General features: G+C 39.6%; 1 protein-coding gene across 3 annotated transcripts in view; it reads right to left on the reverse strand.

Annotated features, from left to right (window-relative positions):
* Window positions 1-13,788, reverse strand: part of KCNH8 (potassium voltage-gated channel subfamily H member 8) — a 371,011-nt gene that overhangs the window by 23,664 nt on the left and 333,559 nt on the right. For all 3 annotated transcript variants that reach the window (XM_045007783.1, XM_045007784.1, XM_045007785.1), the window contains exons 12-13: window positions 3,444-3,482; window positions 1,003-1,361 (exon numbers count right to left, since the gene is read on the reverse strand). In XM_045007783.1, coding sequence (XP_044863718.1) covers window positions 1,003-1,361; window positions 3,444-3,482 — 398 coding nt within the window. The remainder of the gene's footprint in view (window positions 1-1,002; window positions 1,362-3,443; window positions 3,483-13,788) is intronic.

The raw sequence follows: 13,788 nt of genomic DNA on the forward strand, positions 1-13,788 counted from the left end.
CTACCATAAATAACCCTGAGAGGAGAAAGACAAGCTAACATAATAATCTATCACTAGTGAACAGAGAAAACTTTAAAAAATATACCATACTTCAAAATTGCTGGAGGATGTGAATTAAAAACCCTAAACCAAGATATCTGAAGGGCTAAATCCTCAACTGGTACAGCTCCCTATGGTGACTTACATCAGCCAAGGATCTGTCTCCAAGACTATCGTTTTTGCTAATTGCAGCTTGTGATTTTGGAATAACCTACATAAGCAGCGTTGCCATTAATGAAGTCATTTCACACTTGTACTAATCATACTTTCATACCACCACAGACCATCGCGTATTTTGTTTACAACACACATTTTAGAGAAAAGTTGATTTTAAAAACTTCATAGTTACTTCCCATCCAACCTGTAAAACCAGGTTGCCATTATACAATCTGTCACTTTTTAAAACCTGTAAACTATAACCTACTCCAGTCACTTTGTGTATACCTGGCTATGTGCTGACACTGATCATTCTGAATATAGCCTTTCCTCTGAGGGACTCAAAATGCTTCAGAAAATTAAGCCTCATAGTGCCCCTGCAAGATATGTATTTTCATACTTGTTCCACAGAGGGTATATTGATGACTAGAGAGGTTAAGGCCAAATTTAAAATCTGGGTGCCTCAAATCAGGCCCTGAAATCAGTAGCTCATCATCTAAATATTTCATCTGATTTTCATATATGCTGAGCACTGTAACTTCCACTGTTGTAACATTATCTTTATTTTGTAATACGGCCCTGAAGTCCTAAAATTCCCCGTGCTGGGGGCTAAATAACATTGAATCCTTGTTAATAAAGGACTCTCCCTGTCTCTGCAGGATGGCTGGGATAAGAAGATTCCAGGAAGGTTAGATGCTAACATTAAAGAAAAACAAGAATTTTGCAGCATTAAGAAAAAATTTTGTGACCTGATACTTAAAGCAGACTTATGTGCTGAGGAAGAAGATAAATCTTTATAGCTATTACCTTGGGCTGAGGTTAGGGGGACCAATGGTGTTCAGTGTTGAAAGGTGCAGTTTTAGGTTTTTCTCTCTCTTTCTGGAGTAGTAGTGGAGTTCAGTTTCATGTCTAGTTCTTGCAGGATTTGAACTGCAAACTCGGATGGGGGAGTGAAAGGGCACCGTTCCTGAGGCCAACTGTTTCAAGTTTATCCCTAGATAGCTTTTATTGCTTCCAGCCTTCTTCTCTTGGGATGAGGTTGTGCTCCTCGTGTGGATTGGAGAAAGAATGGCGTTCTCCTCTTCTTCTTCTTCGTCCTCGTCTTCCTCATCTTCCACAATTGATGGGAGTCTCTTGTTTATGCTGCCATTTCCCTTGGGCGCTGTCTAAAATAGTGGATAATTCATATTAATATAAACTTCAAAGCCCAGCACTGCAGGGACAGCTGATTTGCTCTGATGTTCATACTTGAATAAAACCAAATCCATTAGAGCTTTTATTTTTCATTAGAACAAATGTTATTTTGGGACCCACCTGTTATTTATTTATTTCTCTCTTCAGTCTCTCACATATATATACAAAAGCCCTCTAGTAACATAGCCAGTGAACTCACTGCAAATGTATTTTGTTACTGAGAAACGTTGCCTGACTTTAGTTCTTACAGGCCACCCAGAGTACATATACTTCAATAGGTTTCTCTCTGTCTTTTGAGGAGTTAGTTCTTCTGAAGTTAATGCTGTCAGACTGTTGATGCATTAAGAATGGGTTTTAGGTAAGTAACGAATATACCCACAGTCCAGTATATGGCCAGTACAGTCAGTTATAGAGAGTGATACAGTTCACTTAGGACCTGAATGCATCCTGGTTCCTCCTCTTAGTCACACTGAGTGGGACCTTACACACTGATCTTACTACCTTACAGCCAGACCCCTGAGCTCTCGCAGAGCCCTATTAATGCACAACAGTGTAACAGGTTTACCTTCTGAAGAGCTAACTCATCCAAAGATAGAGATGAATTTATTAAAGAATACAGACTGTGGGATGGACTGTAGGTGCTTGTTATAGGAGGCAGAGGGGCCTAATGGACTCCAAAGACCTGCCACTCTACTGCTGGGTGACCTTGGGCAAATCATGTCTTTGTGCCTCAGTTCCCCAATTGTAAAATAGGAATAATGTACGCCTTTGTAAATCACTTAGATATCTACTAATGAAAATGGTTATATAAGAGTTATGCATTATTAATTAATTTATTACTATTATTATTATTTATTTATTGGAAACAAAATACATGTGCAGTGCGTTGCAGAGGTCTGCCCACATGGTGCTTATTTCCGGGTCAGGGCCTTGCTTCACAAGTAGTCCCATTTATTCCCATGCTACAACTTGTGGGGCAAGGTATTATCACTATGAGTAGCAGAATCAGATCCTACATAATTCTTACAAACTCCACAAATCTCAAATAAATTGGACAGACAAATTCAACTGAGCCCAAAAGAAACCTTTTCTGAAAATAGTACTGGAGCATTTTCAAAGGTAATAATTGGAGATATACCAATCTTCTAGAACTGGAAGGGACCTTGAAAGGTCATTGAGTCCAGTCCCCTGCCTTCACTAGCAGGACCAATTTTTGCCGCAGATCTCTAAGTGGCCCCCTCAAGGATTTAACTCACAACCCTGGGTTTAGCAGGCCAATGCTCAAACCACTGAGCTATCCCTCCTTGTGTATGATTGAGAACAGGAAGTAGCAAAAATCTCACATAGGAGTCTGTTCTGAATTGATTTCCAGCCCAATTGTCCACAATCATATCAGTTTGGATAGTTTGGGTAAAGATATAAATTTTGGGTGAACAATCTTTTGAGATTTGCCCATCACTCCTTGGCCTCATATTTTGCAGCATGAGTTTAATTTTGCTATTCTATTTGCACTATCAGTTTACTAAGTAAATATTATACAATTATTATTGTTAATGCAGATACAGTGAGCCAGACCTTTTCAATCTATGTCCAAAAAGTGAAGAATATAAAATATAATAGCAAAGGCCTGTCTGTCAAGAAGATAATAATGGCCTCCCTGAGAACTATTCTGCTATATAGAAGTCTGATGAGCACACTGTACAGAACTCTTATATGAGAAAGAACTTTATGTAAATTGAACTTTCCACATCTATCATTTGGTTTGAGTAAACATTCCAGGCTCACCTTTCAAATTAATATGCATTAATGGAATATCCAAATCCAGCATCTGGATGCTAAGATGCCTAAGCATTTACACATAGAAAATGGGCATTTATGAGGTACACCTAACAGCAGTTTTAGCATTCAAATGCAGGATCCTATTTAAGGACCTGATTCAAAACCCTCTGACTTCAGTGGGAGCATTTCCATTGACTTTAAAAGGCTTTGGATCAGGCCCTAGGCACTTATGTTTCAAAGTTAAGCTCATCATATTTAAAATCAGACAATCATACCTGAGATAGTGTAGACTTGTTTGATAATCTTGATATTACCTGAGGAGGGAAAAATGTAGTAGTAGCAGAAAATAAGTGAATTTGCACAGTTTTGGCTTCCAAAGGCAATTTCATATGATGGAACAGCAAGGAAATCTCATAATAAAACAAATGCATATTCTACAAATTAAATTCAAAATGCCACTGATGATAATGAAACATCTTTGAAACAGACTCTGTCAGGACCAAGTTGTTGACCAGAAAATGTACCTTCCATTTTAAAGAAATAGTGAGTTCTTATAAAATTAACATTTTACTCCAAAGTAAAACAAGACTAGGGACATGACCTGCACTGGACATACATGGATGGATCTCTGCACAGGGAGGCCCGATGATTTTGATAGGGCTCCATGTAGGCACAGAGTTCGTTGTAGGATCGGTCCTTAAATAATGTAGGAATCTAGAACAGTGACAGGTATGCCAACAACTTTCAAAAATAGATCCCTAAAGTTAGGCTCTAAACACCCACAGAAAGTCAAACTACCATCTGTGCCTTTGAAAATGTCCTCTTTAGGCTCCAAAATAAGTGTCCTGATTTTCAAAAGTGCTGACTACCCAGCATCTCCCTTTAAAATCAGAGGCATCTGTGGGATGCTCAGCACTTCTGAAAATTATACTATTTACCTAGTTGTCTCCATACAAACTCTAGGTAACATTTTCAAAGCTTAAGGGCCAGATTTACAAAGGTATTTATGGGTCTAAAAATGCAGAGAGGAGGCTAGTAGGATTTACAGAAGTGCCTAAGCGAGGTAGGCACCTAAGTCCCATTTACTTTTAATCTTTGTAAATCTAGCCCTCAAACCCAGATCCTCAACGTTATTTGATTTCAATGGGATTTAAGCACCTGAATAACATAGAGGATTTGGGCCAATTCAAAAGTAATTTAGGCACTTGGGAGCCTAAGTCACATTGAAAGTCAAGGGATCTTCAGAGCACAAATAACTTTTGAATATTTTACTTCAGCAGATTAATTTTAGTAACCCATTTTTGAAAATCTTGGTTGTTTTGTCATAAAATCAGAGCCCTTGCAGTTTATAAGGCTACTAGGCAAATAGTTCTGTAATTACTCGTAAAAATGAAGTCGTCATTATTGCCACACAAATGTGTGCTTCCCCAATGTTTAATTTTGTCTAAGCAGTAAACCTATTCCACATCTGCCTAGCCATCAGCGTGTGGATTTATCAGACACGTTGCTTAAATAAACTTAGCAATAATTCTCAATACACTGACAAGTAGAACAACCAGAATCATTACATTGTGTAAATAAAGCAAAAATATGGCCCTGCTCCTCCTGTGTCAGCGAGAGAAAATGTCGGGCAGCCCTAATTGGAGCCCTGATATGGTCAGATGTCAAGCCCTTTCAGCTCTGATTGTAATCAGTGTCAGCAGAAGGAACTCAGCATCTGGGCCCTAGATCATTTGGAGCAATAGAAGCATTCACTGTGCTAAATGCTACAGTTTAAAAAAAGATCAGTTGAATGTAATATTAAAGGCCTGACTTGCATGTACACCTGCACCCAGACACACCTGGTATTAATTAGATTCATTTAATATAGGGGTATATAGTGCCTAGCACTTTGGGGTCTCTAGACACTACTGCAGTATAAGTGTTAAATATATGTTGATATAATATTAATTGATATCTGCAAAACCAGTCCCATGAATTAGCAGTTTAACAAACAGAAATATGAAAATATTTATTTGCCTGCCAGAATCTTGCTTGGGTTTTACCAAGAAAGGACTTGTGTGTGGGTGCGCTTTGTTAAATGTGGGCAAAGATCTTCTCTTTTGAGCTTTCTTCCCCAAGTATAAAGGGGAATATAAGTTATATATGCAGCCTTGAAAATAAGGAAATACACAATGCTGCATGGAATGGCTTTAGATTTTTTGTATGCTTTCCCATAGCCCTGCTGGGATTGCATGCATTCAGCTGGGCTGCAGGCTCTGAACAGCATTTCCCCTGCAGGGGCTCCACCTGACTGCCAGGGATTAATGCTGTGCCAGCAATGAGTGCACTGAACCTTTCCTCTCCACCACTCTCACTGTATCCTGCTGGTAACCCAGCTACTGTGGATTTGCCTGAGGGAGGAGGAGGAGAGAGCAACCAGCTGTCTCAGAGCATTGCTAGTAGGGAAAGGAAAATAATGGGGGGGGTCAGAAAATGTATGGAGGTACAGGCTGGTGAAAGGTAGCTCAAGGGAGGGACAGAGGTTCAAGGAGGAGCAGATTGGTGGTGACAGGTTCCCTCTTGAGAATATCCCCATCCTCTGCTCCCATTGGTTCCACTTATTCTGTCCATACAGCTGGTTCTCTCTTTTGTCCCTGGCCCCATAGTTGGGCAGTTTCAGTTTGAATCAACACATTTGGATAAGTTATGTGCCCAGGAACAAGCTAATCCATTTCATTGAAGCATGCCAAAGTAAAGAACATTATAACTGCATATCTCTGGTGTTCTAATACTTCATTAATAGCTGACAAAGATAAATATTGTGTCCATTTCACATAAAGGTGGGGCCTGAGCTCATTTGCTTTGAGAGAAATGATGCTTGACGGTAAACATTTTTGAGACCCACACACTTAATAGATTGACCTGAAAGTGGGCAGAGTTATCTGAAAAGAGGCATTCTAAGACTCTTTTCTCCAAAAATAGAATTCTCAGAGAGAAAAAGAATACAAATGTACAAGAGCATGAACTAAGAGCAGGAAATTTAAAAACTGCAGTATCCACATAACCAGGTTTTCACCTTCCTGCATCTGACTGCATACATTTAGTATCAGTGGAATTATCACAGGACCTGAGGAACTGTCCTAATTTCCAATCTACTAAAGCATTTTTTTGCTTTAGGACAAGTTCCTTAAAGTGTTGTGTGGCTTCCATGAAAAGAAAGAGGACACACAATTGTACATACTGTATGCTGTGTTTAAAAGAGAAGTAAGGTTAAGGTTATAAACACATTTTGAAAACAAAGTTGAAGAGGTATTTCCCAAATAGACATAGTAGGAAAATGTCACTAATGTTAATGTGAGTCATGCTAAAGATGCTCAGAGGATCTGATTCAGATTTAAAATACAGCACATGCATCCTTTTGTATCTTGTAAAACTTTGTACACAACACAGTAACTGATTTCACAAGATACAGTGGTAATAGACTAAGTACCAAGATCAGAATCAAGCCCATAGTCTCAATTTGATGTTTCCCTAGGATTGTTTAGAATCTTAATGTATACATTTTGGAATTTGGCACAGACGGTGCAACAGTTGTATTCTCTTCTATCAATGTTCACTGTAATTAAGATTAAGATTTTGTCACAGTTATTTTTAATAAAAGTCACAGACTGCTCATGGTCAAGCAGCAATAATTCACAGAAGCCCAAGTCCTGCTGCCTGGGGGTGGTGGGGGCGGGGGAGGACTGACAGCCCAAGCCCTGCTGCCCAGGGGGGCAGGGTGATTGACTCGCTGTCCGGGGTTGGGACCCCACGCCCCACAACCCAGGGCTTACCCCACCACCTAGGGCTGACAGCCCAAGCTTGCCCACCACCCCCACCGCCGGGACTGAAGCCACCAAAAATCACAGAATCTGTGATCTCCATGATGAACTCCTATCCTTAATTATAAGGCCAAAAATGGTACTTCCACATGAGAAAAAGCTGGTTATTCAATGCAGGAAGTCAATCCAGATCTTTTAATCATCTGGAAGTGATTTTTTTTCTGGACGGACATTATAACATGGTAACCCCCAGTGGTATAGATATCAGGTAGATCATCTATGGGGATTTTCAGGGTAAGCCAGTGAAAATGTAAATAATATATATACAATCTGTTCAAGAGGGATTGTAAATCATATTTTGGAAAAAATGAATTTAGAGGTACAGCCAGTATCCAAATTTTAGAGATAATGAGATAAACAGTAGAGTATGTAGATTTGCATTTGCTGGGCTTGAAAGGGTAGGGTTCGATGGATCATATTGTCTTATTCTGGCTTAGAAGGTTCAATATTCTTCATAGCAGGGCTTGACTCTGAGCTTTAGGAACAAAGCATGCGTATAGATTTACTGAGTTCTTTGTAAGTCTGGGTTCCTAGAATATGTTAATAATATTTTGCATTTTAGGGAAAAAAAAGGCTAAAACACTGTGTCAGAAAAGGATTTGGAAGCACAAACTGGAATATTAATATGCTTAGTTAGTATTAAGAAGTACACAAAACTGTTTAAGGATGTTGGCAATATGCAAAAATATAGATCAAATGCCATATGCTCAGTTCGTAGGGATTTTACTGACTGGTAATGGAAAATATATGAGCACATAACAAGGGATTACCATATCACTGAAAAGCTTAATGCCTCACACATGTTCATCCACTCAGTTTTCCTTAATCAGGAAGTTCCTCAATGAAACATAATAAATCCCTTAAATCACAGCCCATTGACAGAAATACATGCTACAGGAGGTCTTAGGTTAGCTATCATTGTTACTGTAATTACACTCCATAATTTAAAAGCATATTTTCCTGGGCATTTGGAAATGTCTCCTGTCCCAATATCTTGTGCATTTTAATTTTTTGGTTTATCAGCTCTCTCTCTCTCTCGCAGCCTCCTCCCTCTTACCTTTTTTACACTGCCTCTGGCTGAATGGAGAATAAATAAATTCCCTAGAAACTGATGTCTTCAGCACTCTGGGTTTGTACAGGATGCTGTGTAAGCAGCAAGAGCTGAGTGAATAATCTCTATTGAGTATGGAGTTTAGCTTCTGATTGTGAATTGTCCACAAGCAACATATAACTTTCTCCCATTAATTCATTGTTCAAAATTATTCCAGGAATAATTTTGACAAATAATCATGATTCTATTGATTTTGTGTGAGTATTTAAAATGTGAATTATGTTGGTTAGTTTTTATTGGCCATGTAGGTCACAGAGTTTCTTTTCTCTGACTGGATGCATATAATGTTTAGATTTAGATTTCTGGTGCCAACACTCACGGTTACAAGTTTGAAATTCACTTTCCATAAATATTCTATAAAGTGAACACTCAGAAAAGAGAGGCTAAACTCAATGAATAAATTATTAGTAGTGAAGTATTCACTCACCTTCCAGCTAGACTGTGATGGTTGTACTCCTTAATGCAGAACGTATAGTACTTGTGCTTAAAAGGTAGAAACAGAGGAACCATAATAATGGCCAAAAAAAAAAGAAAGAAAAAAAAAAGGCTAGTATAATTTTTTATTCTGTTTCCGTGTGCACTCTTCTCTTTCATTAAAAACAAAACAAAGAAACCCCACTATTCCTGAGGATTTTGTGCAACTTTGAAATCATGAATTAAGACACCTTTTATTTATGTAGTAAATCCTACACCAGTGAAAAGAACACCATCAAAAGAAAGGAGGTCGTCAATGAGGCCAAAATGAGATAGGAGAAGCAATTGTTAAAAGAGATGGCAATAGACCTTTGCACCTACAGCATGCTGTTCTAGCAGATAATACTTTTGAGACAGCTTCCAGGTTATTACAGACAAAAGATACATCAGAAAGAACACTTTAGATATCTTTCCTATTTGGTTACAGTAATTGTGGAGGGGACATTTTGATGAGGATTTACTGTATGTTTGTAAATATTACAGCTAACACTGAAAACCTTAAGAACAATAACGCTCCAAAGCCCTGGTCCTGCAAACACTAATGAATGTCCTTAATTTTCCTGAGGTGAGTACAGTGAAGTATGTGCGTAAGTATTTGCCAGACTGAGGCCCTGGATAGGAGGAACCTTGGGAAAGATGGGAATTTAAGGGTGGGATCACCAGCCCTGCTCCAGCTTCTTTATGCCATGGGAAAAGGGCCCTAAAAGCCTCATGTCTACCTGGGCAGGATTTCCCTGGAGTAGGAACTATGGAAGTCAGCTGCAATATGGTTGTTCGAGGATCCCGTCACAAGCCCTGCTGTAGGTAAAGGATAGGACTGTGTGTGTGTGTGTGTGTAAGGGGCAGGGCTGCTATACACAGGGCTGCAGCGACTCCAGGAAGTGGTGCAGCCCATAGGGCACCCCGTTAGGCTGCCATAGTTCAGACAGACTCTCAGGGCTGTCTAAGTTAAGCTGGAGGTGTCTCCAGGCCCCAAAGCAGCTCAGGATCAGGAGAGTGCAGAGATGACTTAAAGCTGCTGTGGTGGATGTGGAGTTTCTATGTAATAATCCAGGAATGCTGCTATGTAATTTATGAATACTGCAGGCAACCTGGTCAGTGAGGCAAAGTTACTGTCTAACTACATGGGTTTATTAGACTTTCTTATATGAATGTATGAATATGATCTAGCTTAATAAGGAGCTTTTGCAGGAGAGCATCACAATGGATATTGATACACAATGCCCCAACAAACATTTGGGGGCAATTGTAGCATAGTGGCCTACTTCTAAGCTCCAGCCTGAACTTACACAGCTGTTTTGCCATTGCTTGGGAACCTAGGGATCAAAGGGACACAAAACAGATAAAAGGGCTCTCTGGAGAGACAGGGTGGGGGGAGTTGTCAGTGAGCTCTGACAGAGACAGGTCCTGCAAAAATGTCTGAGGAAGTTTGGGCCCTCCCTGACTTCCAGAGATTGGGTAGCCTTAGGAAGAGGCAGTATGTATATAATCCATTTTCTTGTTTTAAGATGTTTTTTCTGAAATGCTTTTGTTCTAAATAAATAATACTTTTCTTTGAAAAGGCTATTTGGTCACTGCTCTGGAGGGCACAGAACTGCAGGTACTGGACACACATCAGGCCTGCTGAGGAACCATACTTATCAGCCGGGGATGGCAGCCCAAGGTCTGGTCTGAGAGTGGGAGAATCATGTGATTCCACACAAGACTGGTGACTGCCTAAGACCTGAGAGGGAAGTACACTTCATAAGACTGTAGCACTGGCCTGGCCTGACATGAGTAATTAACACATGGAGGGAGGCCTCATTTTCTGGAAGATAGAATTAGGAACATAAATGAATCATCAGGTTAAAAACAGAATGTTTGTGCTAAATAAGATAAGTAAATAGGTGAGCGGGCTAAGAAGACGGAATGTCTGAGCCAACTAAGATAAGAGGGAGAACACACACAGGGTACTATTTGCTATGAACTAGATAACAAGGGACAAAATAAGTTAGGAATGTAGAGGTGGGGTAAATAGGAAATCAAACCATGGACAGTGCGTGGGCAGCATATGTTGCACAGAGATCGGTTCCTGCAAAGTAACCGAGCCAATCCAAAAACGTACGATGCAATGTATGTGTAATGTATATAAAGGGAGAAGGTTTCTATGCAACTTTGAAGTTGTGATGTACCCTGCATCCATCCCCGCTGCTTTTTGAGTCTGATCAACTCAGTGTAGCACTGCTGTATGCCAAATAAAGATACCTGAGTGACGAAGGCTGGAGTTGAACTGAGTTCTTGGGAAGCCAAGTGGAAAGAGATCTTGGAGGGAATCCCAACAAAGACCAGAAGGGCTCAGAGATACCATTAGCTTGCTAACGGTGACAGCCACCATAGCCTCTTTTCTCTGGGAGTAGTTCTGTGTTATGCCTCATAGCAGTACAGTACATAATTTCACTCTAAGTGGGCCAAATACAAGGCAAACTGAGTGAAATCTAATGGCCTGGGATATACAGATGGTCAGACTAGATGATCTAATGCTCCCTTCTGGCTTTAAGCTATGAATCGACCTATACCATTTTTTAATTCTTAAGCAATTGGTTCTGTCATAGACTCCTATGTAGCTTGGAATCTGAATCAGTAAAGAATTCTCCAAGTAGAACAAAAATGAAAACAAACTCAATAGTTACATAATCAACTGCACTAAGACAACCACAATGTGAAACACTATGCACAGAGGGCTACATTTTATACTGACCTCCAAAGGTAACCACATGAAGAAAGTTGGAGCAAGACCAACAAAAGAATGTTGAGTCCTACAGCTGCACTTCACTGAAGAGGATTTGCAACAGGCTAGTGAAAGTTGGAGAAATATTTGAGACAAGAATGGATGCTATGATTTGTATTAATGGAAGCTCAGCACACTGGCAGAGTACAGCCCTTAGTCTTAAAAGGGCCATGAGTTTGTACCTTTGCAAAAAAAAAAATAAAAATAAAAAATCACTCAAATTTACAAATACTAGAAAATACTAAATTTGCCAGAAACTTTTTAGTCCTTTTGATTAGACACAAAAAAGTGTCTGTGGTCCAAAATGATTTAGGCTTTAGAAACCCCTCACTTCTTTTTAAAATCTACATGGTACTTCTCCCAGCCCTGAATTTTGTTATCCTCTGGGTCCCACACTCTAAGTGGGCCAAACACAAGGCTGAGTGAAATTTAATGGCTTGGTCTGGGTTCCCTACCATTAGCTGTTTGATCCCTGTAGGCTTGTATAATACCATTGCCCCCAGATTATATCTGAACCTACATACACCTCAATTCATATCTACCATGGGACTTCTGCTGACTCAACAGAATGCCACTCACCTTATTTTTCTTTACTATCAACTGGCTGGGGTGCCTGTTAATTTTGCCTGAAACAAATGGGATGCAGGGGGAAGAGTTTGGGAACAGATGCTAAGCTTATCTTGCCTATCACTGTATGTGATCATAATAAAGACACTGATGTGAACAGTTTAGAAAAGATGGAAAGCAAAGGCAAGAGAAATGTGATTCAAACAGGAGCCATTACAATACTATTAGTGCTGGCATTGCCCCAGATTAGTTATTTCATACATAAAGCTTCTTCAGACGGCTTCCAAAGCCAAAAAAAAAAATCAGGGAATGATCCAGCAATAGGTCTTGAGCATGTTTAATGGATTGTACCATCTGTGCAAGAAGCAGTGTGGTTAATAATCAAATTCACCATGTGGCCCTGGACCATCAAACATGAATGCCAAAGCAAACATAACAAAAACAATACATTCAGAAAGGGAAAGCAGAACAGAAAATGGTTAGTTGAAAATAATAATCCCTAATTCATACCAAGTATCTCACAGTCCCTTTCAGACTATACAGAGATTACATGACTCACAAATAATAAAATTCAGCCATTCTATGCCAGCATCCTATAGCTATTCTATAAGTCAGGGGTCGGCAACCTTTCAGAAGTGGTGTGCCGAGTCTTCATTTATTCACTCTAATTTAAGGTTTCGCGTGCCAGTAATACATTTTAACATTTTAGAAGGTCTCTTACTATAAGTCAATAATATATAACTAAACTATTGTTGTTTGTAAAATAAATAAGGTTTTTAAAATGTTTAAGAAGCTTCCTTTAAAATTAAATTAAAATGCAGAGCCCCCCGGACTGGTGGCCAGAACCCAGGCAGTGTGAGTGCCACTGAAAATCAGCTCATGTGCCACATTCGGCACGCATGCCATAGGTTGCCTACCCCTGCTATAAGTGAGAGCTTTCAGGAGGGATATTATATTAACCAGATTTCACCCTGAATGATTAGAGTTTGCATATCTAAATTCATTCTGAAGTTTAAATTGGCAAAGTTCACTCCCCCTTCTCCCCTCCCCAGCACTCAATTTGGAATTTGGTAAAAGAAACCCCTCAGTTTAGCAAGTATTTATTTTGCAAAAAATATATTTAATTACCATCATTGGAGGTTTTTAAATACAGGTTAGACAAACATCTGTCAGAAACAGTCCAAGTATATTTAATCCTTCCTCAACATGGGGGGCATGGATTAGATAACCATTCTTAGGTCCCTTCCAGCCCTGCATTTCTATGATTCTATAAGCAGAGATTATCGTTGTTTCATATCACAACCTACATGCAGTACCTACAGCAGCACAGTTCCACCTAATATCACGTGGGATATTAGTTACTTGGAAGGAAGAATGCCATAAACTGAGCATCCAATCCATTTCTTACATCTGGCTTTGCTTGGAGGGCTCCCAGCACAGTCTTGCCCAGCCCTACTTATCTGATGAGACCACAGTACAATCATAAATTAAAATATCACTGTGGAACTATTTTTAAAACACAGGCTTGCTACCTTTATTAAATTAACTAACCTGTGGCTATATATTTCACTGCTCCAGACAACAGTTTAGCTGAAAGCTTGTCCCTCTCTAAAATATCAAATATACACTGTATGGGCTAGAGATGGGACTCTGATAACGCCAACAACAGGGTTTGCCATCTTTTCCTCACATAAGGTTCACGGTCCTTAACACCAAATATTGTACTTGCCCAGGATGGGTCTGGTACTCTTGATTACTCTTCTAAACTGACCCTGGGACAATTTAACATACAAGAAGAAGAAGAGAAGCCTCTTTCTCATATAAGACCTCTCTGACTC

This window comes from Mauremys mutica, chromosome 2 (genome assembly GCF_020497125.1).
Source record: "Mauremys mutica isolate MM-2020 ecotype Southern chromosome 2, ASM2049712v1, whole genome shotgun sequence".
Lineage (NCBI taxonomy): Eukaryota > Metazoa > Chordata > Testudines > Geoemydidae > Mauremys > Mauremys mutica.